The sequence below is a fragment of the Opisthocomus hoazin genome, chromosome 3, assembly GCF_030867145.1.
Source record: "Opisthocomus hoazin isolate bOpiHoa1 chromosome 3, bOpiHoa1.hap1, whole genome shotgun sequence".
In the NCBI taxonomy this organism is placed as follows: domain Eukaryota; kingdom Metazoa; phylum Chordata; class Aves; order Opisthocomiformes; family Opisthocomidae; genus Opisthocomus; species Opisthocomus hoazin.
In genome coordinates this window covers 3,084,514-3,110,225 of record NC_134416.1, presented here as the reverse complement: position 1 = coordinate 3,110,225, position 25,712 = coordinate 3,084,514, and the positions used below count along the sequence as shown (strand labels likewise).

The following is a 25,712-nucleotide window of genomic DNA, read 5'->3' as shown; positions in this document are numbered from 1 at the left end:
TTCTAGGGCCATTTCAGAGAGAGGGAGGCTGAAAAAAGAGAGCACAAGTGACAGGGGGTCGGGACCAGAGCTGAGATTTGCAGACTTTTTGTTCAGAGCTAGTAACATACTTTCATCTTCCTCCTTCCTTTCAGTCGCGTGCAGCAGAGCAATGTTTAAAATCCCCATCTGGACATGCAGAGGCAAGCCTGCTGCCCTGTCATTGCCAGGGTCTGGTGTGAACAGCCATGTGATAACAGTTGTGGTCATCTCCCCATGTCAGCTAACCACCCTTCTTCTGCTCTGAGCTCTGGCTGAGGGCTTGCGGGGAGCTCTGAGTCGTTTTAGGCTCAGTTGGGGTCATCTAGGAAGATGGAAGTGCTGAACTGCAAACAGGACATAGATGCTGCCGTGTCTGAGGCAGCCTGACCATACCCTAAAGAGGACATGAGATATCTCTTACCAGGTGTTAGCATTGCTCTCCCTGACTTTAAATCAAATGCATTTATACATCCTTGACTAGCCAAAGGCACTATTTCCACCTTAACTGCTGTCTGCAATGTCTTACATTTATTCTGGCATCTGGTATACTCAGCAAAAGCATTTACTACCTTGTTTCCCCAGTCTTCCCAAGCCCCCTTTCCCATGAGACTTGAGCATGAGACCATGATGTCCAGGCAGAGAAACTGGTGTAGGCTGTTAATGCACTCGATTCCTCTGAGGATTTTCCCTGAAATGTTTTCAGTACATATGACAACGCTGCTGCTTATCACTTCGCTGCGCTGAGTATCATTTTCTGCGTAACCAGAAATCTTTCCCGGTTTCTCAGAAATGATTGTAGGATGACTGGCTATTGTACAGGGCAGAGAAAGAGGATGGCCTGGTCCACCTATGGGCTAATGCCTGGCATGGAGCTGCACCCTTTTCTAAACAGAAGAGTACCCATCTTTTGGACCGTGATCCAGTCTGAGTCTTCCTAGCATGAGAAGGACTGACTATATAAACAACCACAAATCTTTAATGTCTCAGGCACCTCATACTAATTGAGAAATTACATCTGGAAAGCTGATGCAAAAGCTGAGAGTGTAAGCTGAACATTTTCACGTCCAGCTGGAACGTACACTCTTTCCACACATTTGCTAAAGCAGGCGATTTCAGGAAGCTTGTGCAGTGTGGTACAGGTGGGTGACTGCCCATTCTACACAGTCCTAGCTCCCGCTCTTGTTTTGCAAGACCTGCCGAGACATTTCCATGCAAAGTCTCTAGTCAAGGACGCCCGAGGCGTTGCCCCTGGAGAGAACGTTCCTGCAAAGCCTGGATAAGCAGCTGTGAATGTCACGTAGGGCTGGGATGGAGACAGGTATATCACTCACTGATTTCACCTTGTCCTTTGTTGGAAAGAAGCCCTATATGACAATGAGACCAACCATCTCACTGCTCATCTCTCCATTCCCCTGTCGTCCCAGTGCTACACTTCTCTCCATTCTGGAAATTTTACTTCAGAAAGTCCCAGTAACTCCTGTTTTCACCTTTTTCCCAAGACAGCCGTGTTACCTAATGAACTATTCATTGCACTGATATTCCAGTGTAACAGGAAAGTTCCAATGGGGCAGCTTTACCCGAACATAAGTTTAGGAGGTGTAGCCTGTACTTCTTGCATCGGAGTGATTCCAGAAATGCTGTAATGACGCTTTTAGCTCTGGATAGCAATAGCGAGTTTAAGAGCAGAGGCTACAGTCTTGGAGGGATAAAACATTGATCTATTATAGAAAGTAGTCCAAGGTCATCTTCTGCAGTCACTGACAAGTGACCTGACCTGATGATACCAGTGCTTGAAGCGTAGCTAAATCTGAGAATGATTTTTCTTTTTACTTAAAGTCATGAAGTTACGGGATTATAGGGTCCTGTATGCTTTTCTGTTGCTATTTCACATGGTTCTGTAGAAAAGCTTGAAAATGTCATCCTTTTAAAGGAGGAAATCCACAAGACAAAGAGACTTCAAATATGCTGTAGAAAAAAAAGAAACCCTCATGATACTTCAAGCCAGATTCCTGACATTGTGTGCAACTTGAGCTGTGATACCATGGAAGAGATCAGATCTGTAATTATTAAGGGACCACTAGAACTGGGGTCAGGAAGGAATATTTCTGAAGGTTTGATGAGCAGGAGCTCTTGAAATGGTTTCCTCTGCAACATGAATATTGTGATATCTCACAGAAATTTTCACATTTGTTTCTATTTTAAAGGCCACGGACTCTAGCAGAGTCTGTTTCTCCATTTCTTCTCTACGGTCCGTTATAGTCCGTGGTGTCAGGTCTGCTGTATTAAAGCTTTGATATTCGTGATATGTGTTGAGGATTGTCCAGGCTTACTAGGTAGGACACACGGGGCAGAGTGGTCCTTCTGGGCGTTCATCCTGATGAAACATCTGTCCTGTGGCTGCCTTTGGAATGGACATTTGGCAGGGAAGTACAAGAAAATAACAATCTCAGGGTATGGACCCAATGGCCAAGTTCTCCTCTCCCATCCCACCCCTCCTTGTGCACTGGGGCAGGTCTTCAGACACCAAGGTGTGGTGCAAATTTCATTTGCAAGAGATGACATCTGCATTTCAGGCCTTCTTCTGGAGCTATGGAACAGGGATGTAAAGGAGGGGAGTGCTCGTTAATTATCAGCCACATGCTCTGGATTTTAAATGGCCGTCCAAAGCCCAGGAGACTGACGGTGTTGGGAAGTGCTGAGCTTCCTCTCTGGTAGGATAACGTGGCCTTCTGATGAGAGTCATTACAGCTCAGCATCAGCTGTATTTATGGTGTCTGAAAAGATAATCTCTAGATAATCTTGCGGGTATTTAGCCAGCCATATGCTTTATTTCAATGGTAATATGTAATTCTTTGTGCGTTTTAACATTGTTTATGTTAATTAAGTCTTCAGAGTGGATGCTGCATATGGGCAGTTTTGTTTCTTTCTGGGGCTAATTTGCAGATAGTAAGTAACCTTGTCCCCCACAAAATGCTCCAATTTAGTTAGCCATGATTATGAATTCACAGCTGGGAGAAGGCTTTGCTTTTAACCTCCTTATAACTTTCTCTTCCAGTGCCTCCCTCTCCTCAAAAAATGAAAAAGACCTGGAGAAAATACCAAATATCCTAATTTCCCATAGGTTACAAATCTTTTCATAAATCACCGTTGTCTTCATTCTGCTTGTGTCAGTTTTGAAGTAAATCAGGTGAAAACAACTGGAATTAGGGGCCTCTGAAAAAAAACCCACCCACATTAATATTCCTGCTCTGGTTTGATTTTCCTTGCACCAAGAACTGGATCGATAGTAGGCATTTTTTTTTTCCTGCCTTTTTTCCATTTTCATTGTGTTTTTTTCTAAAGAGCTAATTTAATAATAGTTGCTAATCTCATTATTGATTCTTTCCTACTGGCAGAAAATTGTTTTGTTCAGTGCCAGGTCTATGCTGTCGGGGTAGAGGTGAGAAAAAGGGCGTCAGTGCCAAACACAACTCAGAAGGAGATAGAGAGATCTCAGCAGTTGAGCACAAAGTTTTAGAGTTGCTCCAGAGTCCTGGTGGTTGGGGTTTTTCCTATGAAGGAAGCAGAGAACCCAGCCAAAGAATGTATGGATGTGTTCATTGACTGGAAGGCAATTTTGCTCAGTAGTTTCGAAACCGACTGCTTGCTCCAAAGACCAGAGCTGTATTATTGCCCTCTCACATCACTGCATCCAGTTGTATCTCCTTTGTGTGCCTCAGTTTCCTTATCATAGAATCATAGGACGGTTTGCACTGGAAGGGACCTTTAAAGGTCGTCTAGTCCAACCCTCCTGCAGTGAGCAGGGACATCTTCAACTAGATACTCAGAGTCCCATCCAACCTGGCCTTGAATGGTTCCAGGGATGGGGCATCTACCACCTCCCTGGGCAACCTGATCCAGTGTGTCATGACCCTCACTGTAAAAAATTTCTTCCTTAAATCTGGTCTGAATCTACTTTCTCTTGGTTTAAAACAATTACCCCTTGCCCCATTGCTACAGGTCCTATTAAAATATCTGTCCCCATCTTTCTTGTAGGCCCCCTTTAAGTACTGAAATGCTGCAATAAGGTCTTCTCGGAGCCTTCTCTTCCCCAGGCTGAACAACTACAACTCTCTCAGCCTTTCCTCACAGGAGACTTATTCCAGCCCTCAGATTGTTTTTGTGGCCCTCCTCCAAACCTGCTCCAACAGGTCCATGACTTTCCTGTGCTGAGGGCTCCAGAGCTGGATGCAGGACTCCAGGTGGGGTCTCACCAGTGAGGAGTAGAGGGGCAGGATCCCCTCCCTCAGCCTGCTTGCCACGCTTCTTTTGATACTGCCCAGGATACGATTGGCTTTCTAGGCTGTGAGCTAAATGAGGTTGATGACACTTGATTCCTTGGAAACAAGTGTAGGAAAATTGCTCATCCATCAGTTACTGCACTGAAGCTTCAGTTTTCAGACTGGGTTACACGAATGTCACGAAATTGTTTCTACACTTCGAATTCAGAGACACAGAAGTGCGTTATTTTTCCAGGAGGACAAGTGTTGCTCCAGTAAGCCTAGACTGACTTGTTGGATGTGTGAGATGTCTTGTAGGACTTCCAGTAGCATAAATGAGAGCTCAGCCTGGATTTGAACCAGTGGATTGATCACAGAAAGGCAAAATTGTCGCTTGGATAATGAGATGACCCTTGTGAAACAGTGGATTTTGTTCAGTTCTTCGGAAGGTCGAAAGTAACCAAAGCATGGTTACTGCTTTGCTGCTGACAGTGTCCAAAACTTCCCAAGCAGGAAGAGTGCTAAAGATTGATTTTAATCCATCTTTAGCTTAGTGTTTAACTTATTTCAGTGTTTACCTATCTGCATGAGATCCTTTGTGACTGTTTTAGCAGCCAATCAAAGATTTTAATTTTTTTTCAGTCAGCCTTTTTTTTTTCAAAAGGTGCAAACCTTTTTACGTCCCTTTTTCCCAGGAACCATTTGCTTTTTAATCCAACCCTGCGGACCTGCAGAAACAGTGACTCTGACACACTTGCTGCAGGAAAGTAATTGTACATTTTTGTCCCGAGCTATTGTGCAGAGCCAAAGTGTTTGAAAGGCGCTCTGGGGCAGCCTTTGGCTGGAAATGAAAATTGCTTTTGGGAATCCCACAAAAAGGATTAACTTTGACTTCATCTCTGGTTCCTTCTCTAAATTAATAATCAATCTGGCAGCTGGACCCATGCCAAGCACTTGCATGACCTGCCTGGTTAGCAAAGGGGGAATGGCCCATGTGAAGCAAGAAGTATCAGAGAGCCAGAGAATCACTGAGGTTGGGAGAAACCTCTGGAGATCATTTATACTATATAAGTCTCAAATATATACACCCCATTTTTAAAATCTCTTGCTGATCCCTGCCTCTTCCTACAACAAAGGCTCTCCATTTGTGCAAATTCTTATTCAGAAGAGCATTTCTGTGTAAGAAAGTCCTTAAGCATGTGCTTAGCTCCTATTTAAATCTACAAGACAGTGCTTAATTGCTTTTTCCCATCAAGTGCTCAAATAATGTTCATAGCCACGTTGTAACATATGGTGAAACATTTTCTTGGGGAACATCATTGGTATTACACTGGAGATAAATCTGGCCATAGATATTAGAGACAGAAGCAACTTCTCAGGTTTCCTGCTAACCCTTCCAGTACAATGTTTTTTACGCCAGTCTGGTTTGGGGATTTCTACAATTCCTCTTTGACTGGCTTGTAATCAGTCTGACTACACCATTCTCTCGTATTCTGCCCACATTTTCCCTTTAGTACAGTTTCTCTTTCTTCCCTCCCCTCTTGAGACCTCCTGGAAACAATTCTGCTTCCTTATTAGTATACCTGGGTTCAATATTTGTGAATAACTCAAATTCTGCTCTTTTTCTTTGCTGCTGAGCTGTGAGCATGGGTTTTCCATTATGAATCCGGTGTACTTTACTGCAGAATCAAAGGTTTTGCTGAGAAGATAAAGGCTCAGTGCTGATCTACAGATGAAACCATACACACAAGCACGCACACAGAAACACACACATGTACCTCTGTATAAGGACCTGTTCATTAAAATCCCATTTTCTTCTGCAGCTTTTAAAGGGATCCATGTTGAAAGTATTTTGCACATAAATATGCAATATCCTCTTTTTTTGTAATTTTAACAGATCCCAGTAAAACAATCTTTATATCACAAAATTCAGTGATCAAATAATTTCGGATTTGAAGTCTGCCCTGAACTATGAGGTTTTTGGTAATACTTGCTGGCTGAAACTTTTTCTGGGCAGAACACGATATGCATCCAGCAAGACCAGAACTCCCTCAGATGTGATTCCCTGGACCATGGAGAGATCCCATTAGATGTCTCTTGGTGGTATTGAATATGTCATCTGCAGCAGATAGAGTCATAGAATCATAGAATGGTAAGGGTTGGAAGGGACCTTAAAGATCATCTAGTTCCAACCCCCCTGCCGTGGGCAGAGACACCTTGCACTAGACCAGGTTGCTCAGAGCTCCATCCTACGTGGCCTTGAACACTTCCAGGGATGGTACATCCACAGCTTCTCTGGGCGACCTGGTCCAGTGCCTCACCACCATCATAGTGAAGAATTTATTCCTTATATCTAATCTATATGTCCCCTCTTTCAATTTAAAGCCATTACCCTTTGTCCTGTCACTAATGCCCATGTCAGAAGCCCCTCTCCAGCTTTCTTGTAGGCCCCCTTTGGGCACTGAAAGGCTGCCATGAGGTCTCCCTGCAGCCTTCTCTTCTGCAGGCTGAACAGTCCCAACTCTCTCCACCTTTCCTCACAACAGAGGTACTCCATCCCTTGGATCATCTTTGTGGTCCTCCTCTGCACCAACAGTTCCCTGTGCTTCTTACGCTGGGGGCCCCAGAGCCAAGTGCAGTATTCCAGGTGAGGTCTCACGAGAGTGGAGGACAGCCTCTAACATTCATCAGCCATGAGTGGGACCACCCAAAATCACAAGACTGGCATTATTCACGAGATATCATATCAGTACAGCTGTCATTTTGAACCCTTCCAGTTTTGACTGAATCATGCATTTTTAGGAGTCTCTCAGCAACCGCATGAACCAGAAATTAATTAGGAAATACAGAAACACAGGCTGAACCCAGAAGATAGGCTTGAATGAAGGTTCATAACATCATGTCCACACTTGGAATAAGGCAATGCTGGCACCTCAGCTAGGTGCTATGAGTGGATTGATGAGCAAACATTTGGATGATGAATCAGTTAACCCTTGCAATAATGCAATGCCCGAGAAATCTTTCGCTTAGCTCTCTGAAGACTGATCTTATCCTGCCCCATGGTAGCACGTGGATGATGAAAAGAGGCTGGTGGTGACTTCTCTGGCATGTCCTCCTACTCGCAAAGACGTTCACCGAACCCAGCTCCAAGCCACATTTCAAAACGGTGCAGAAGTGTTAATATCAAAAGGACTGCAGGGGAAAGAGAATAGGTAATTAAGCAGAAGAAGGGAGGATGAGGGAAGAGTTAGTCTTCTGAGGAGATTAAAACCAGGGGAATGGATATGCTCATCGGAGCACCCAGCATTTGAATATTCTGAATAGTTTCATAACTGGTAATAATCAATTAATAATCACTGGTAGTAATGAGGGCCAGATTTTTGTTTTCTATTAAATGGCATAGTTGGACTTATTCTGAGGTGATTTACACCAAGTTTCTGACTCAACATGTCCCACAGCACCCACCCTTTATGTGATTTATAGCAACTTCTAATGTAAAAACTGGATGGCATTGATCCCATTGATTTCTTTGAATCCAACAGGATAAATAAGCAGTCATCAGACAAGGTTTTATAAGAGCAAAGGGCAATTATTATATATATTTTTTTTTTGCCTAGATATTTCTATGTGCTCTTTCTGTACGTGCTTCTAGAAATGGGTATCAGACTGTGCCAAGCGTGGCTTTGGTCCTCGATAGATTTTGTTCTGATGTTGCATCCATTGCTGTGCTGTCAGCTTTGCTGCCATGGGAGTGTGAGACCAGGCGCAGCGTCTAGGGAGTGTTATTTGTTTTCTGATACCTTCCCTGGGGTTTCCTGTTTCGGTAGGCTTTCTGATTTCTTTTGCCTTTTTTTCTTTTTTCTGTTTTGTTTTGGATGAGGGTACTTCTGTGTCTGCATGGCCCAGATCTGTCCCAGTCTAAACTGAATGCTGGTAAATGAGTAAAGCTGGGCTTTGGGATTGAAAGTGATGTTAAGGCAATTGTATTAATGAATTTCAAGAGAGTTCAAGTTGCTTGGGGGCAGGGGGTGTACCTGTGTGTCAATGTACACATATTTGATGCTTAAGAATGATAGCTTTGAGCACATCTATGTGTTGAGAAAGCCTGCCTAAACACAAAAAGTTGAGAATAATTAGGAGCCCTTTTAAGAGTATTTTTCTAGATATCTGCAAACCAATAAATGAAAAACATAGCCAGGGACACTAAAACGACCCCAATTAACCAAACAAAAACCCCACCAAAACGCAAGTAAAGACCAATGTCTACAAAACCTAACAACAGTCTGTTTTAGAGGGAAAGTAAAAGCTGTTGTAGACATACAAACAAAGGATAAATTGATAGGAACCACTGCAAATTAAAAGCTTGAAACAGATAAGAGAAAAAAAAGTGTAAGAATCCTGTTGTTCAGGGATGTGAGGTGAATAACAAGGAAAACCCCAGGTACATAAAAATTAAAACAAATCCTAAAGGTATTGGTTTGTTTCTAGCTAGAAATGACAAATTTATTTATAATAATGCAGAAATTTCAATAAACACTTGCATTCTGTAATTGGAAGAGAGCCTGGTTACTTAATCCATATCCCAGGCTAATGAAATACTGTTCATTACACCAGCAACTAGAAAACATGCTATACATCATCTAATAAAGTAAGAAAGACGTTTTTAAGAGAAACAAGACGGAGTAATTTTGCATGCAAGAGTTTTAAAAGAGCATGCTAAGGCTAATTGGGGATCATTGCTCTTTAGTAAAAAGAAGGGTGGAAATGTTCCCAAAATCCGGAGAGAGGAGCATGTGTCTGTAAGCACAACAGCTTCGCTCCAGAGTCATCCGCCTCACATCTGTCTTAGGCACAATAACACACCATCTGATACGGGATCCAAAAATTAGGGGATTGTGGGCAATATTATGATTATAATTGAATAATAGCGTACTCATTAAAACAGAGAAATTAATAGCAATCAACTTACGGAAAATAGATCTTGTCAAGCTAAATTAATACTTTCTATGAGAATACATAACTGTTAGAGTCTGAGCATTTGTCTTTATTTGTACACATCATAAATAAGGCATTTGTCTTGGTGACAGTGAATATACAGAATGACTGGGTAATGCAGTTCCTGGAAATATACGTGGTACATATAGAGCAGAATATAGAATTCACATTCCTTCTGAGGTCGACCTTGGATTTCTCAGTCCTTTCCAAGCAGGGTGCTGGCAAATTGCAGAAGGTGCATGGAAGGGACCAGAGAACAATGCCTGGAATCACAGAACGTTATGGGTTGGAAGGGACATCTGGGGATTATCTAGTCCAAACCCCTGCCAAAGCAGGGTCACCTACAGCAGGCTGCACAGGACCTTGTCCAGGCGGGGCTTGAATATCTCCAGAGAAGGAGACTCCACAACCTCCCTGGGCAACCTGTTCCAGTGCTCCGTCACCCTCAGAGGGAAGAAGTTCTTCCTCATGTTCGGATGGAACTTCCTCTGCTTCCGTTTGTGCCCGTTGCTCCTTGTCCTGTCACTGGGCGCCACTGAAAAGAGTTTGGCCTCATCCTCCTGACACCCACCCTTAAGATATTTAGAGGCATTTATTAGGTCCCCTCTCAGCCTTCTCTTCTTCAGACTGAACAAGCCCAGCTCCCTCAGCCTTTCCTCATAGGAGAGTTGCTCCAGTGCCCTCATCATCCTTGTAGCCCTCCGCTGGACTCTCTCCAGTAGATCCTCATTTTTCTTGAACTGGGGAGCCCAGAACTGGACACAGTACTCCGGATGGGGCCTCACTAGGGCAGAGTAGAGGGGGAGCAGAACCTCCCTCGACCTGCTGGCCACACTCTTCTTAATGCACTCCAATGTTCCGTAATAATGGACCTGAGAGTTTCCAAGACATGATGTGACTTTGCTCAGTGAAGAGCAAGAGCTGTCTATCCAGCGAAGACAGATTTATGTCCCATCAGTTCGACGGACTTGCAGTAGAGTCCAGACATTTAGAAAATCCTGGATGGGCACCAGAAAAAAACTCTTCTGTGTGTTGCTGACAACTTCTACAGTAAAATTAGTTTGGCTTTTCTCTTTTTTTTTAAACTACGAGACGTGCTTTAATCCAAAACAGAGATAATTCAGGAAGGCTCAGTGTCATGTGCTAAACTGGATCCAAGTAGACAATCACAAAGGAATCAACAGCATGTGTCGATGCTCTGTTACCCTGTTGGTACCCAGCCCATTCTCTCTGCTTTCTTGCACAGTTGTGAGGGAGGTGGAGGGAGGCTTTGTCTCCTTGCGTTAGGTGTGGGTCAGTGTGTGCATGGAGTGGAGACCTGCCCGAAACTTCTCTGCAACTCAAGGCAGGTCTGCTGGAGTCAGCAGTACAGAGAAGTCCAGTCTATCTGTGGAACACCTAAGGCTGCTGAGCAGCTTGGCTCCATCTGGAGCTGCCTTGAGGTTGCTGCTGGCATTCTTGCCTAGGTCGCCTCATCTGAGGACGGCCAGATGTGGAGAGGGGACATTGTACACACATGTTCCTCCAGTGAAGTCATATGGCCCTGTTGCTCTGCCCCTGTGTCCTATCCCAGGCTCCAGTGAAGCTCAGGTTATCTGCGTGGATCGTGACCTTCTCTCCATTCATTTCATTTCTGCACTTACTCTCTGCATTTGCACCCCGTACATGACCACACTTCAGGAGAGCGGTCTGGACAAGACACAGAACCAATGGGTGGAAAATGGCTGTACTTTTTGGGTGATGACTGTACCCCAGCACTTGAGGCAGAATATGAGATTCCCCTTTTCCCTGGCTTAGGCTTTAGTGCTCATGTGGAGATGGGGCTGCAATATCTTTTCCCCTTCAAATGATCCCACCTGCGGGATGAAGGCCAGATTTACATGGAGTCTTTCCCACCTATGACCCCTTCCCCACTCTGCTGCTCTTCCCCATCCTGAAAGGATGTCACCAAAAAGCAGGGAATCTGTTCTTTCAATCTCTTGAGGTCCTTTGGGCCATGAGGCAGGGGCAACCCTGCTATGCCCGGAGATCTGGGGGTGCAGAGGAGGTCTAAGAGAGGTCCTGTCATGGTCTATGAAGACCCTGGCCCCAGAGAACTGGGGAGGAGGGAAAAAGGGGAGGGGAGGGAAATTGGTGTGGGGGAGGGGAGGGGGAAGGGAAGGGGTGCACTCCTCTGTGGGATGATGTGATTGGGGGAGGTCTATGAGGGGGGTGAGAAGGGGGGACAAGTCTACATGGCGTGTGGGGCAGGAGTGCAGGTGCAGGGTGTGGGATGGGCTATGGGGGGAGTGAGGGTCCATAAGGTTATGCATCCATGTATGGATATGTGGGAGAGGGCTGTAGAATTAGGGAGGTGTATTTGGGTTGCATAGGACAGGGCTACGGAATTATTTATTCATATATGGGGTGTGTTTCACAGGGCTATAGGGTTATGCATCCGCACAGCGGGTGTGTGGGACAGGGCTATGTGGTCATGCATCCATATATAGGATGCGTGGGACAGGGCTCCAGGCTTACGCATCCTTATATGGGGTGTGTGTCAGGGTTATAGGGTTATGCATCCACATGGTGGGTGTGTGGACAAGGCTATAAGGTTCTGCATCCATATACGGGATATATGGGTCAGGACCATACGGTCAGGGAGGTGTGTATGGGATATGTGGGACGGTGCTATAGGGTTACACATCCACATAGTGAGTGTGTGGACAAGGCTATAAGGTTTTGCATCCATATACGGGATGTATGGGACAGGGCCATACGGTCAGGGAGGTGTGTATGGGATATGTAGGATGGTGCTATAGGGTTCTGCATCCACATAGTGGGAGTGTGGGACAAGGTTATATGGTGATGTGTGCGTACCCGGGCTGTGTGGGCTATAGGGTTAGGGAGGTGTATACAGGGAGAGCGAGGCAGGGCAGCCCGGGGGTGGAGGGAGGCTTTTACCCAGGTGCGGGGCAATGGGGGAATTAGAGTGGGGCAGGGGGGACCCAGGGGCAGACCAAGACCAGGACCAGGAGATTCAGGTCCGGGGGTGGTGACGGGATGGGGGTGGTGATGGGGGGGGTCAGAGCGGGGTGGGGGGGACCAGGAGATGCAGGTCCAGGGGTGGTGATGGGATGGGGGTGGTGATGGGGGGCTCTGAGCGGGGTGGGGGGGACCCAGGGGCAGACCATGACCGGGAGATGCAGGTCCGGGGGTGGTGACGGGATGGGGGTGGTGATGGAGGGGTCAGAGCGGAGTGGGGGGGACCCAGGGGCGGACCAAGACCAGAACCAGGAGATGCAGGTCTGGGGGTGGTGATGGGATGGGGGTGGTGATGGGGGGGTCAGAGCAGGATGGGGGGACCAGGACCAGGAGATGCAGGTCCGGGGGTGGTGACGGGATGGGGGTGGTGATGGAGGGGTCAGAGCGGGGTGGGGGACCCATAGGGGACCAGGACCAGGAGATTCAGGTCCGGGGGTGGTGATGGGATGGGGGTGGTGATGGGGGTGGCCGGCGGCGGGGGCGGGGGGGAGGCGGCGGGGGGCGCGGTGCCGGCTCCCCGCCCGCCCTGACGGCCGCTCTCCCTTCTCTTCCCGCTCCGCCGCCCCGTCCCTCCCTCCCTCCCTCCAGCAGAGCCTCCGCCTCCGCCTCCCCGCCCGGCGCCTGGTCCTGGCGCGGCTGCCGAACGGTCCCGCTCGACGCCTCCCGGACTAAGTGCCTGTGTGACCGGCTCTCCGCCTTCGCCATCTTAGCCCAGCTCAGCCCCGACATGGTGAGTCCCGCCGGCGGCGTCGCGGAGGGAGGAGCAGAGCGGGACACACACACACACACAAACGGAACACACACGGGGGGACAGGGGACAAATAAAGGGGGGGGGGGGGGGGAAGGGGACGCGAGCGGGATGGAGCGGAGCATCCTCGGCGTGCGGCTTTCGGGTACCGCGCACCTGCGCGAAGGGGCGCCGGGGACAGACCCCGAGCCCTGCTGCAGTCCGGTGTCGCCGGGACCGTGGGGACACGGCGTGAGGCTTTTCATCACCCTCCCCCTTCACTGCCGCCCTTCCTCTCCCCTTCCCCTCGACCCTGACCGCAGCTCGGGACACACACACGCACACTGGGGCTGCCCGCTGCACCGCATCCCCCCCCTTCCTCCCACCCCTCTCCATCCCTGCGCTGTGCTTTTGGATATGAATATCGCTGAAAGTGAGGGGTGACCAAGCCTCGCCGTGCGTGTTCACTCCCGTGGGGTCCCCACGCGTGAAATCTTCGCACGTGTCTTCTTTTTGGGAGGGAGGAATCTCCCCGCGCCGCCCCATTCCCCTCCGCCGCACCGCAGCTCCCTCGCTCCCCATCCCCGCCTCAGGGTCTAGCTCTCTACCCCACGCTTTTTCTTTTTTTCCTTTTTTATTTCCTTTTTTTTTTCCCCCCTTTTTTTTTTTTGGTGTGTGGTGTCCCCACTCCGGAAGAGAAGAGTTGCGAAGTTTTAGCTGCTGTCACGGACACGAAGCCGGTGTCGTGTTTCGGAAGGAGCCTCCGGAAAAAAGTGCAAGATTCCTAGAAATTATCGCCGGGCGGCTGCACCCGGAGTCAGGGAGCGGGGCGGGTGCCAGGGCACCAAAGGCTACACCAGGGTGGTCAAAAGAGGCTTCGTAGGCTCCTCTCTTCCACCTTGAGCTTTTAATTTTTTTTTCTTTTTTTATTTATTTTTTTTTTTCAAGTAGTTCGTCCCTTTTTTGGAGAGTTCCCAGGTTCACAGAGCAAAGCTCTCCCCTCCCCTCCACCTAGCGCTGCTCCATCTGCCTGGGCACTGGGAGTTACTGGGCCCTTGCAATTATTTACTAATTATGCCTTGCTTGTTAAATGCTGGCTTAATTCAGCGAAAGGGGAGGGGAAAGGAAGAAAGGAAGGGTGATGGTGGTAAAGGGTGGGGGGGAGATCACATTTTCGAAGATGAAGGTTTGGTTTATTATTAGAAACACTAATGTATTTGGTCCACTAGTTACCATGGAAACAACATCTGCACTGAAGTGGTTTTAAAGACACAGCATTGGTTGTGTTTGCCCGGGCCCTGTGCAGGCCCAGCCACTACAGCGTGGTGAAATGAGCTTTGAGGCGTCAGGTAGAGCCGCTCTCGGGGTCCCCTTGAGAGAGGCATCGAGCTTCTGGTCTTGGTAGAGATGCGCTGGTTGAAGGCTGCTCAGAGGTAGGACCTGGACCGGGTTCCTGCTGGAAAGGAGCCTGGAAGGAGCTGTTTGCATCGGTGCTGGCGTCCCTGAACTCGTCTTCTTCCATGGGTCATTGTTTCCTTGTCTTCCTACCGGGCAGACTGAGGTCTGCATGAAACTAAGTGGGCAGGGGGCTAGCCTGCTGGGCTAGTGCTCTCCAGGAATGGCACCCAGCCTTCTTAAGGTGGCCAGGCTGAGCTCAGATGAGCCAGCTGGGACCCATCTCCCTCAGCTCTGTGCCCAGCTGCTCTGTACCTGCCCTGTGAGCATGCAGGGCTGCGCCCTGCCAGCAGCAAGGCTTCACCCTTAAACACAAGCTACAGCAACTTAAGTGTCTGTCTCCAGAGGTTGTGATGACCACCAGGATAATCAATGGGTGAGCCTTGTCCCATGCACAAAGGACTCTGTGCTGTTGTTGCAAGCAACCCAGTCCTGATGAAGTTTAGGGAGGCTGTGTGACTGTAGAAAAGAAAATGTGATTTCTGCTGCAGGAATACTTCTAAGACAAAGTCTGAAATGAAGCCAGCCCAGGTGTGCAGCTGAGCTGCTGGTGAAAGTCCTCTACTGATCCTGCTTCTGAAAGTGGGCAGAGGACCAGGCAGTGTGCAGAGAAAGGAGTTTTTGCCTTGGCTAAAGCAGAAGTTTCTCTAACGGAGACTTTTTGTTCACACAGTGTTTGGTATTATTTAACCAAGCAGCTCGGAAAAAAAATGGTTAATTTAACGTGGCCAGATGCTGGTGCTCCCTCAGGTCTAAGTGTTTGGAGTGTTCGCTGGCTAACACGGGGTTGGTGTAAGCCCTGTATCATCAGTGCAAGTATTTTCGCATCAGAGAGTGGGCTTGGCTGCAGGAGGATGCAGCTTCTTTCCCCCAGGCATGTTTTATTATATCTGCAACTAACCTCTCAGCTGGTCCTTTGGGGTTTAGGCCTAAAATTGCTTCCTTCATCCTCTTTCCAACTCCGCTAGCTGCTGGTTGGGTTACGACTCATCTTTTTCCCAGCCTGGAGTCGATTCATGAGCGTCAGGATGAGTCCTTTTGCCATGCTGGGAGGTAAGCTGGAGCGTGGCTACCTCCTGAGTCCCCCCACTAAGCAAAGCCCAGGGTCCGTTGCCTCTGTGAAGCGTTGTTCACCCAGGTCCTCGTGATACCACCCTTGCTTTCCTGACCGAGTGTCATTCTGAGCAAGCTCATGCTGCCTCCCTTCCCCAGAGGTGTCATCTCGTCATCATTGGTGTCTGCAGTGGTGACATTTATAGTGCAGTTTTTCATGTGCCTTTGGAGCTCTCAGGACAAGAAGCTCCGTCCGCCTGTGTCATTAATATTATTTATTGCTATAAATCTTCCTTCTGGAGTCTTTGGCCCTGGCAATTTGAAATATTTGTAACCCTGGTATGGGCACAGTTTCTTTGCAGTGAAAAAGGACCAGGAAAGGCTTGTGGGGGATGATGGTTGCTGCCCAGGCAGCCAGTTCAGACTTGCCAAGGACAGAATTTCCCTGGGCTGGGCCCTGAGAGTTGCTCATGTGGTGGAGAAAGGAAGCAGTTTTCCTTCATTTCAATGAAGCTAGGGGCTGAAAGCGCTGTGTTTTGAACTGGTTTTGGAGACAGACGTACCTAAACCGTGATGGAGCTCCTCAGATCCAAATCAAAAGCTGGAATTCAATTTCGACTCTTTCTCTGGGTCTAATTTTCCTTGGACCCTGCTATTTTTGACTAGACAGAGGCAGTATCTTGCACTGGTTTGGCATGATTGCTGTTTAACCGTCATGAAAGATTAAAATCTCTTAAATTACAGAACATAGACAAGCTTTTGGGGGCTGTCCTTTCGTGTTGGTTTTATACTGTGCCTAGTTTGGAAGGCCAGTGGTATTGACACGCTGTGATGCTACACATGCATAATAGCAGTGCTAATAAAGAATAAGGGCAAAAGGAAATTGCAGAGCCAAGAGCAAACTATATATATATATACAAACTGTAACTATTTGAACCATGGTCAGTTGATTAAGAGTCTTGTGGTGGTGTTTTTTCAGTATTTCTTGCAGTCTTGGCAATTTCTTGGAGAAGGGAAGGAAAGAGAGGGGAAGCCTGAGTATGCTCAGGAGAGCCTTTTACTGTTTGGTTGTCCTCTTTGAGTTTGGCTCACGTTGTCTCTTCTGCCTACCAGCTCATGATTGGCCTTTATAAAGTCAATCAAGCTTTAAAGTTTGGTTGTTACAGCACGTAGGACCGCAGTAAGGCTGTACAAATATATCTCTGCTTTCTCCCCCCCTCCTTACTAGCGTCATCTGCAGAGAGAAGGTTGATCAGAATTGACCATCTGAGCTCTGCTCTCATTTCTAGCATTAGCTAAGGTTGAAAGGTGCTGGTGGCAAGAACTTGTACGGATCATAGAATTGTAGAATAGTAGAATCATAAAATCATAGAGTCATAGAATGGTTTGGGTTGGAAGGGACCATTTATCTAGTTCCAGTCCCCCTGCCATGGACAGGGACACCTTCTGCTAGACCAGGTTGCTCAAAGCCCCATCCAACCCAGCCTTGACGCGTGATGCTGAGGTTGTTGTGTCTGTGCTGATTTTTTTAAACATCTTTTCTCCACAATGATGCTTATTGACAGGCAAATAATTAGTTGGAAGGGTTGTATAGCACTTGCGTATTTTTGAGGGATGTACCATAGCAGACCAAACTACAGAGCTGACTTGGAAGCATGCTGGGAAGGCAGGTGAGCATACGCAGTGAGCAGTCCTGACCCTACGATATCCCAAGATGTTGCAAGAGGCTTTGTTCATTGTTGTCTCCAGTTTGCACGAATGCAAGACACCTTTCACGGTGTGCTTCTTGCCCAAAGGGACAATAGCTTCTGAACTCCTCTCTCAACTCACAACATTTACTTTCTTTTCCTGAAAACATCCCAGTGTTGTGTGTACAGCAGAGGAGAAGAAATTGTTTTTACGCTGGGGAAACAACAAAGCATGGGGAGTAGACTTCTAGTGTATGTCTTGGCCGAGTAGGCTATGGGAAGGGAATCAACATGCAGGTCTGGCGTGATCTTGCCATATCTTGGAGATCTTCTCTCCGAAAACGTTGCCCTGTGCTATGGGAGGTCTGTATGCTTCATGGAGAGTGCGCAGACACAGGGTGGGTTATTTTAAAATCATAAAACTCTGTAGGGCTTCGGTTGCACAGGGAGTAGATCCAGGTTTTCCAGCAGCAATGCTTTTCCCCCGGAAAAATGTTGATGTTAAAGAATTCAAATATTTTGTAAGGGTGTAGCAGTCCTGACAACATTCTGATGGAAAATTATAGCATTGTTTCACTGAGATAAGACTAGATGACTTTATCTGGAGATGAATGTTTTAACGTTTATATTCTACTATCGTTTATCACGTGAGATTTGGAGTCTGGATAGGAACAAAGCCTTTTGCATACCTTGAGAACAGCCGGTTCTCACATTTACCATAGTTTTCAGATTTTGTTAATAAAGATGCTGCTTCTCCTGCAATATTAACACTTTAATTCAAAAATTGGACTTTTCTGCTGAGGAGAAGTTCTCCGTTTTGCCCAGCTTGAAGTTTTAAGGCATCAAACTACTGCCAGTTTGTACAGGGGTCTAGGAAAGAGCTTATTAGACTGGTGTGTCTGAGCATATTGGCTAGGCTACAGCCAGAGCTGTTTCTGTGCCTGCAAGTGAAATTGTGACCTTGGGCTGATCACTTCATTGTTTTCTGCTCCTGTTTCTCCAGCTGCAGCACCCTTGCAGGTGACATCTCAGGCATCCCAGGCTGTGGGCGTCCGTATTTGCACAGTGCCCCAAGCCTGAAGGGTGCTACAGAAAGCACCAAGTGCTGCAATTTCCCTGCCAGAGCATTAGGAGCCTCCGTTTGCTCGGTTAGCAAGAGCCATGCCAGGGTGAACATTGCTGAGCTGCGAACATTTGGGCTTTTGAGGTCCAAATCCTCCTCAAGCCTCCCGTGCTTGTGCCATTGGCACCTCTTCCTGCAATCACCCTGTCCTCTCCGGGATGTTGCTGTGTGTAGTGTCTCTCAGGAGCTGATTGTGCCTTTTGCTGTGGAGCCCTTGAACTGAAAACGTTTCCTAAGATTTCCTGGGGATTTGCGCTGTTACTGCTAGACTCTCCCCGGATATGGAGAGGCCTGAGTAGGAGTGATGAAGGGACACTCCAGCTGAACCTCCTGCCTGTCTCAGGAGAACTTTGTGCTGAGACTGGGGAAGGTTATAGTGTAAGAACTGCTGGGGATTTCTGGGGTTAGCCCATCTACTGCTCCACAACAGGAGCTGCTGTGTTTTCTCAGGGTTGCCTCTCCCTGAGAGCAGCCTGTAGGATCAGGCTATGATTCTGCAAATCCCAAGCTTGTCCTTCCTTTGCTCAGCAGGGATGCCCTTCACTAAAACCGATAGAGTCCCCCTGAGTTTCAGCAGACGTTGATAGCATGGAGAAGATAGGGTATGAACCAGCTGAGCAGTTTTGCCCTCGCACTCTCTCTCATAATACTGTTAGGAAGTAGAAGTATGTGAGGCCAAATGGGCCAACCTAAAGTCTACATCTCTCTTAAAGAACTGCATTTGGGGACCATCTGCAGGGTGGGTGTCAGGAGGATGGGGCCAAACTCTTTGCAATGGTGCCCAGCAACAGGACAAGGGGCAATGGGCACAAACTGAAGCATACGAAGTTCCCTCTGAACATGAGGAAGAACTTCTTCCCTCTGAGGGTGACGGAGCACTGGAACAGGCTGCCCAGGGAGGTTGTGGAGTCTCCTTCTCTGGAGATATTCAAGACCCGCCTGGACAAGGTCCTGTGCAGCCTGCTGTAGGTGACCCTGCTTCAGCAGGAGGGTTGGACTAGATGACACACAGAGGTCTCTTCCAACCCCTAACATTCTGTGATTCTGTCATTATGTGATTATTTTCAAATGTGGCCTCTTAGCATAGGGGCTGAACTGTGATCCTACATCGTTGCTTTGCTGGAAGTTATCTGCTTTTAAACATTTGCTTTGTCAACACTGACTTGAAGTCTGTCAGTATGCATTGCAATGTGAATTTGGGCTAAACCTCATTCGAGTTTGGAGGGGACCCGGAGTCAATGTACAGATTATTTACGTTGTTTTTTTAAAGAAAGGGGATTGCTGATAGGGCTTGTGCTGCACTCCGGGTGCCAGTGAGCAAAGGAACCCTGGGTTTGTCATTTTGGTGGGAGATGTGAATGGAAATCGCCGTTGCTACGTGCTGTACACAGATATACAAGAAATGATTCCATCAGCAAATAAGTGATTGGTGTTTGAACATATGTAGTTAAGGAACCAGACACGAAGGTGATAGGAAATCCCTCTCAGTTCTGTGCTTCTAGGAGAGACAACACTTGAATATATTAAAGGAAGACAGGTAGCACACAAGATAATAATAGGAGGATTTGGCTCAGCATAATAAGCAGTCATCCAGCATCCCACCTCCTTCGCGGCTGTCTGCGGATTCAGCTGTCTGTCGATCCAGCGGGTAGTTCGGTAGATTTTCACAGCTGACAGCTTTCCTCCGCTGAGTTTCTGCTCTGCGCTTGTGGATTCGCTCAGGTCTTTAACCCATGACAAAACTCCAGGCGGTGGGATGGCAGCAGCGTGGGTCTGCAGCTCTTCCCCCGCGAGCCGGAGCCAGCGAGCTCCGCACAGCCCTGGCAGTGACTCTTCTGCAGGCAAATGCTGCATCACCCTGTATCTCTTTATCTGAAGGGGACGTGGGAGAGGAACATGATCAAGTGGTTGGGAGCTTAAAACCGTTGTGGGATTCACTGCTTCAGCGTGAGTAATACCAAGCCAAATTCACCCTTCAGTGTAAAGGCAAGAGCAGCACTGGCATTAACCAAGTGACCCCAGGAGCAGACCAGGGCTGACGTTAGTCTCTTGTCTTCAGCTGAAATGAAAGAGTCCCCGTGCGCGTCTGAGGTACTCGGTGTCCAGGAGCTGCTGAGGGGTTTAGTGCTTATTTTGAGCTGCAGTGCTTAATGGCTTATTGCCATGAAGGCAGCTTAGCAAGTGTGACAGCTGCCCTATTACCCATCCACAGCTTACTGCTCTGTTAAAGGAGGTGTGGATTTAAGTCAGGACACCAGGGTCTTCCCAGTTCCCACTTTCGCCTGTCCTAAGAGCTCAAATAGCAGCTCTCAGACTCAGAGTGTGCAGATATGAGCCATCGAGGGCCAGAAGTGTGAGCGCAGGGGGCGAGTGGTACCTCTCCAGGATGCTCTGCTCTATGTTCAAGCAGGACGACTGGTACAGTATGTGAGTGTGGGAGTGTGTGAGTATGTGCCTGGGAGAGGATGATGTGTCAGAACTGTTTGGCGTGGTACCTCCACGCTGATGGTGAGCATAGGTGAACTCTGTGAGACAGTTTGACTCTTTTCTCAAGGAGAAAAGATGAGGGGGAGAGAAGATAATAGTCTTCAAACGGGTAGAAGGTAGCTGTGGAAAGGGAGTAATCTGCTTTCTGTGTCTGCCGAGGACTGGACTCAAACTGCAGTGTAAGAGATTTAATTTAGGCACAAGAGAAAACCTTCTGGCTGCAGGGGTAGTCAAGCATGGAGAGCCTAGCCTTCGTCAGCGAAGGTTTTCTTTGACAGGCTGGGAATGGTTTAGATGGCTTTGAGGCAGGTAAATCAGTGAGTTGAGCTTGTCAGGTCTTTTCCCACCCTCTTGCCTGTAATTCCATGAACTAGATCACCTTTGTGTCTGCTTCTTGCTGTACAAAAGAGAGAAATGTGGCAGAGGTGTGGCAAGTTGCTGGGAGGTGGAGTAATGGGATGGAGCCAGATGGAGAAGCACTGCTGGGTTAGGACATGTATCTGAAAAATCAAAGGGTCCATCAGCAATCAGAAAGACCACTTTACCAGTTTTCCATATCCATCTGTAGCTGTTGATCCACTGTTATTTTACATTTATCATGTATTTTTTTGACCACCGCATCACCTGGGAGGCTTAGCAGTGGAGCACGACTTCAATCTGCCCAGTGCTGAAAGAGCAACAGAGCCACCCCGACCCAAAATAGGTGAAATACAGCCGAAATTTCCAGCTGAAATACAAGGATACTTGCACACAGGCGGGTGTGGGGGCACATGCAAACAGCGCGAGGGCATTAGTCATCGCGATCTGCAGTAAGTCGCGGCACGTCTGCGGTTGTCAAGATTGTTTTGTAGGCATTGCACCAAGCAGGGTTTTACAGAGGAGGTTTAAAGCAAGAGCACTGGATAGCTTTCTAGGTGTTTTTTGGGGAGCTTCTCCCAAGGCAGGGGATGATGTGGGAGACATCACAAAGATGCTCGTTTGAAAATGGGAACAAGTGGGTGATGGAGGCTGGCTTTCATGGGCTCATCAGGGGTGGGAGTCAGCACATTAGTACTAAATGAGATTACCTTCCTTTTTAAAGCACTTCAAGGACTAAGCACGCTGTGTTTGAAGACTCAGTGAAACTGTTGAGCTGAGGGTTGCTTGTCTCCATAGCACTTTGGCCTGGAAAAACCCTTTTTAGGTAATGTTGGCAAGCTGCTTCACTGCTGAGCCCTGTTGTGCCCTGCCTAATGGCTTAGGTTACCCTTGAGTTATCATACAGTGAGACATGGAAAAGAAGTCATTGTTATTTTTTTACAACACATGTCTACTCATTTAAACCAAAATTGAATCAGTTTCTGAAAGGTTTGTGCACTTATTACTTTTCCTATCTGTGAATAGCTGAGTGGACCAATCTACTGACAAGATATTAGCAGCAGTGGCAATCTTTGGGCAAAAATGTCAATACACATTGAAAACAAATGTGAGACTTGTAATTATGAGTATCGGAGCTTGCAACTTCCCTCTAAACATTAGGACTGTCTAATCAGGAAACTGTGATGTTGCTGTATGTGATCACAGTCAGTCAAAACCAAGTCTGCAGCTCAATCACTCACTAGCTACCTGCCCTGCTAACCAGAAGGATATACAGAATATATTCAATAAACCTGTGAGAGCAAAATAACTCTCCTCTTTTTCCACACGCAAGGCAATTCTTTCATTTTTCGTGACAAATTGTTCTTTTCGCTCTTTTAAATATGGCTATCATGTTAGCTATTCCCCAGATGGGGAATATCCTACTACAGGGGCCAGTTTTGATCTTGTTTGTATCAACTTGGTACAGTTGTAAATCCAGTGGCTGTTACAGTTTTACTTCCCAGTCACTCAGCTGTGAAAGAGGTGGGCATCGGGGCCAGAAGCTGATTCCTTGAGTGCCGCTTTGAGATCACTGTTCCATGTAGAAGCAATTAGCACCGGTAACTCCCCAGTAACCAGCTGTGTATTGCACTGGGTGGGCGGGAACATGCTGGATCCCGTGGGCTCTTCAGATTGCAATGGGCATAAGGCTGTCATTATCTTCATAAAAGCGTACAGATCATCTGATAAGTGGCTGAAATCCTTACTTTTCAGAGGCAGTCTCTGGCCGGTGAGCCCCTGAATGCCTCTGAGGGCTGATAATGAGCTGGAGACACCTGTTACTTCAAGGTTGTTGGCTCAGCCCCAGTTTGGGTCAGGAGCAGTTGCCATTGCAGGGATCGTCAGTGGTGGAACAGTGAGAGATGAGAAGCTCTGTGTGGTCCTACAGCAGAGGAATCACATCTGCAAGTAATAATTAAAATGACTGAATGAAGGCAGGGTTTAAGTGGTGTTTTAGAGATGGCTTGTGCAGTCATTGCGCAAGTGTTTGTGGCTTGTGCTTTGGATGAAGCTTTTTCTTAAGGGCTGGTTTTCAGCGGGCAAGGAAGTTGGAAGGGGAAAGGGAAAACAGGTGTTTGTTGTCCATGGTGGTAGGCAGCGGGGTGATATGAGCATCTTTGGCAGAAGTCTTCCTCCAGATGCCATGGCCTTAGGTGTTCCCCCCCCTTCCTCTGCTGGATCTCTCCAAAGAGCAGGATGTGTGGGCACAGGCAAGGCATGTGTTGCCCATGCTGTGGGCACGGGGAAGGCAGGATGTGTGGGCAAGGGAAAGGCATGTGTTGCCCATGCTGTGGGGAGGGCTGCCGGTCTGGCATCACTCACCAGCACGACGTTGATAGAGTAAAACAAACAGCGGGCTGTTTTGGAATAATTTGGTGAAATGCTGTCGCCTGGCATGGAACCAAAATACTGCCTAAATCAGGATAAACACAGTCTGGATTCCACCCTCATTCTCCATTCCCAGTCTGCCATAGAGTGATTTTATTTTAACTGTGTGTAAATCTTATCACATTTCCCTGCAAGGTGTTCGGCACTGCTGCTGCGAAACTACGAGAGATGAGGGCACATTTGTGAAACCAGGGCGAAATGGGTAATGCAAGGACCAGTTTTCAAATCAGTTATGGACTTTAAACTGATTGTCCTTTGTGTAGTACAGGGAAGGGACGATCCCAGGCAGAAAGGAGCAGTACAGAAGGCTTATTTTTAATGAGACTGAGGGAGCTGGGCTTGTTCAGCCTGAAGAAGAGAAGGCTGCGAGGGGACCTAATATATACTTACAAATATCTGAAGGGTGGGTGTCAGGAGGACGGGGCCAAGCTCTTTTCAGTAGTGCCCAGTGACAGGACAAGGGGCAACGGGCACAAACTGAAGCAGAGGAAGCTCCAGCTGAACATGAGGAAGAACTTCTTCCCTCTGAGGGTGACGGAGCACTGGAACAGGCTGCCCAGGGAGGTTGTGGAGTCTCCTTCTCTGGAGATATTCAAGACCCACCTAGACAAGGTCCTCTACAGCCTGCTGTAGGTGACCCTGCTTCAGCAGAAGGGTTGGACTAGATGACCCTCAGAGGTCCCTTCCAACCCTTACCATTCTGTGATTCTGTGATTCTGTGATATGTCCATAATATAAAATAATGCTAGTAATAATAATAATAGGAATACTGATAATAAATTCCATGGCAAAGGCTCTAGCACTGTCCTGTAATTGTCCCTACTGTTTAATTGTAATGCTCCTTGTCTGTGTCTTGGCTTGTGCCAACTGGCAATGTCCAGCCATGGTCCAGGGGATGGCATTGTCCATGAATGTTCCACTAAGCAGTGTGAACAAGATTCCTCTGTTTTGAATGGTGAGTTTGTATAAATATTGTCTGTATGGTTTAATCTCATGGCAATGGAGTGGGTCCTGGACCATTTTATTTTCTAGAACTGACACGGCGAGATAGAGGTTTGCTGCTTACCTCAGCGCCTGTGACAGTGGTACTGCACAATCTGATTAAAGTTCACTTCTGCCTCTCTTGTCTCAGAAGGGAAGAGCATGTACCCTTAGAGGAATAGGCCATTTTAATTATTACCAGCTTTATTGTGGAAAATGGCTTTATTTTCTCTTCAACATGCTCTAAAGGGAAAGGCTGGAACAGTACAAGTCTTACCATATGCATGAAAAGAAAAGATTTAAAAACCAGATACTCCACCTGGCCAGCTCAGAAACAGTTAAGTCAAAAGCTTTCTCCTCTATACCTCCCCATGTTAATATTGCACAGCAGAGAATGAGTTGCTGGTGCTTGATTGTCTTGACATATCAGAAATCTCAGCTGAATTAATCTTTGGAAGAAAGATGGAGGGCAGTATTATTCTCTTCGATTTCCAGGGAGTCAAAATAGGCCACCGAGAAGTTAAGGGCAGTGTTTACAATCTAAAGCAGATTGGCTGAGAGAACTCTGAAAAGGTTGGCTTAAATGATGGAGCCACGCTTACACAGTTGACCTATGGGCAAGCTGGGAATAGACCCCTGCTTTTCTCACTTGCAGTCCGCTTGCTCGGCACACTGGTTCCCAAACCGCAGCTCGCAGAGGGATGCAAAGTGGCTCACGGCTGCTCATTCAGAACCCCGTTAAGCAGTGATTTCAGAAGCCGGGCCAAGCAAAGTGCAATGGGAAAGGGGTGGGGAAGGGATAAAGCATAGTGTATTTTAAATAATGATAGTGAAAATGTTTGGGAACAGCTGGCTAGGCATGACGAAAGTTGTCCTTAGAGTTAATATGAGCCTGATCCATGCCTCCCTGATATCAGGACTGGAAATTGAGGCACTGAGAGTGCGGTCTGGTGGTTCAAAGAGTGGCAGCAAGCTGACCATGGTGTTGAGGACTGGCAGGTAGATAATGCGTACTGTTAACTCCTGTAATTCCCCGCCAGCCTGAAGGAAATTATCCTGACAGTTCCTATTAACGAGTGGCTGCGTGACCACTCCTCTGCCCTGAGAGCTTC

At 47.4% G+C, this 25,712-nt stretch overlaps 1 protein-coding gene across 14 annotated transcripts in view; it reads left to right on the top strand.

The window, feature by feature from the left end:
• The window catches only part of ADGRB1 (adhesion G protein-coupled receptor B1), a 289,625-nt gene that overhangs the window by 186,043 nt on the left and 77,870 nt on the right, over positions 1 to 25,712 (top strand). For 10 of the 14 annotated variants that reach the window (XM_075415464.1, XM_075415463.1, XM_075415457.1 and 7 more), the window contains one exon: positions 12,888 to 13,029. In XM_075415464.1, coding sequence (XP_075271579.1) covers positions 12,888 to 13,029 — 142 coding nt within the window. The remainder of the gene's footprint in view (positions 1 to 12,887; positions 13,030 to 25,712) is intronic. The other 4 variants (XM_075415468.1, XM_075415467.1, XM_075415462.1 and 1 more) reach the window with 1 other exon arrangement.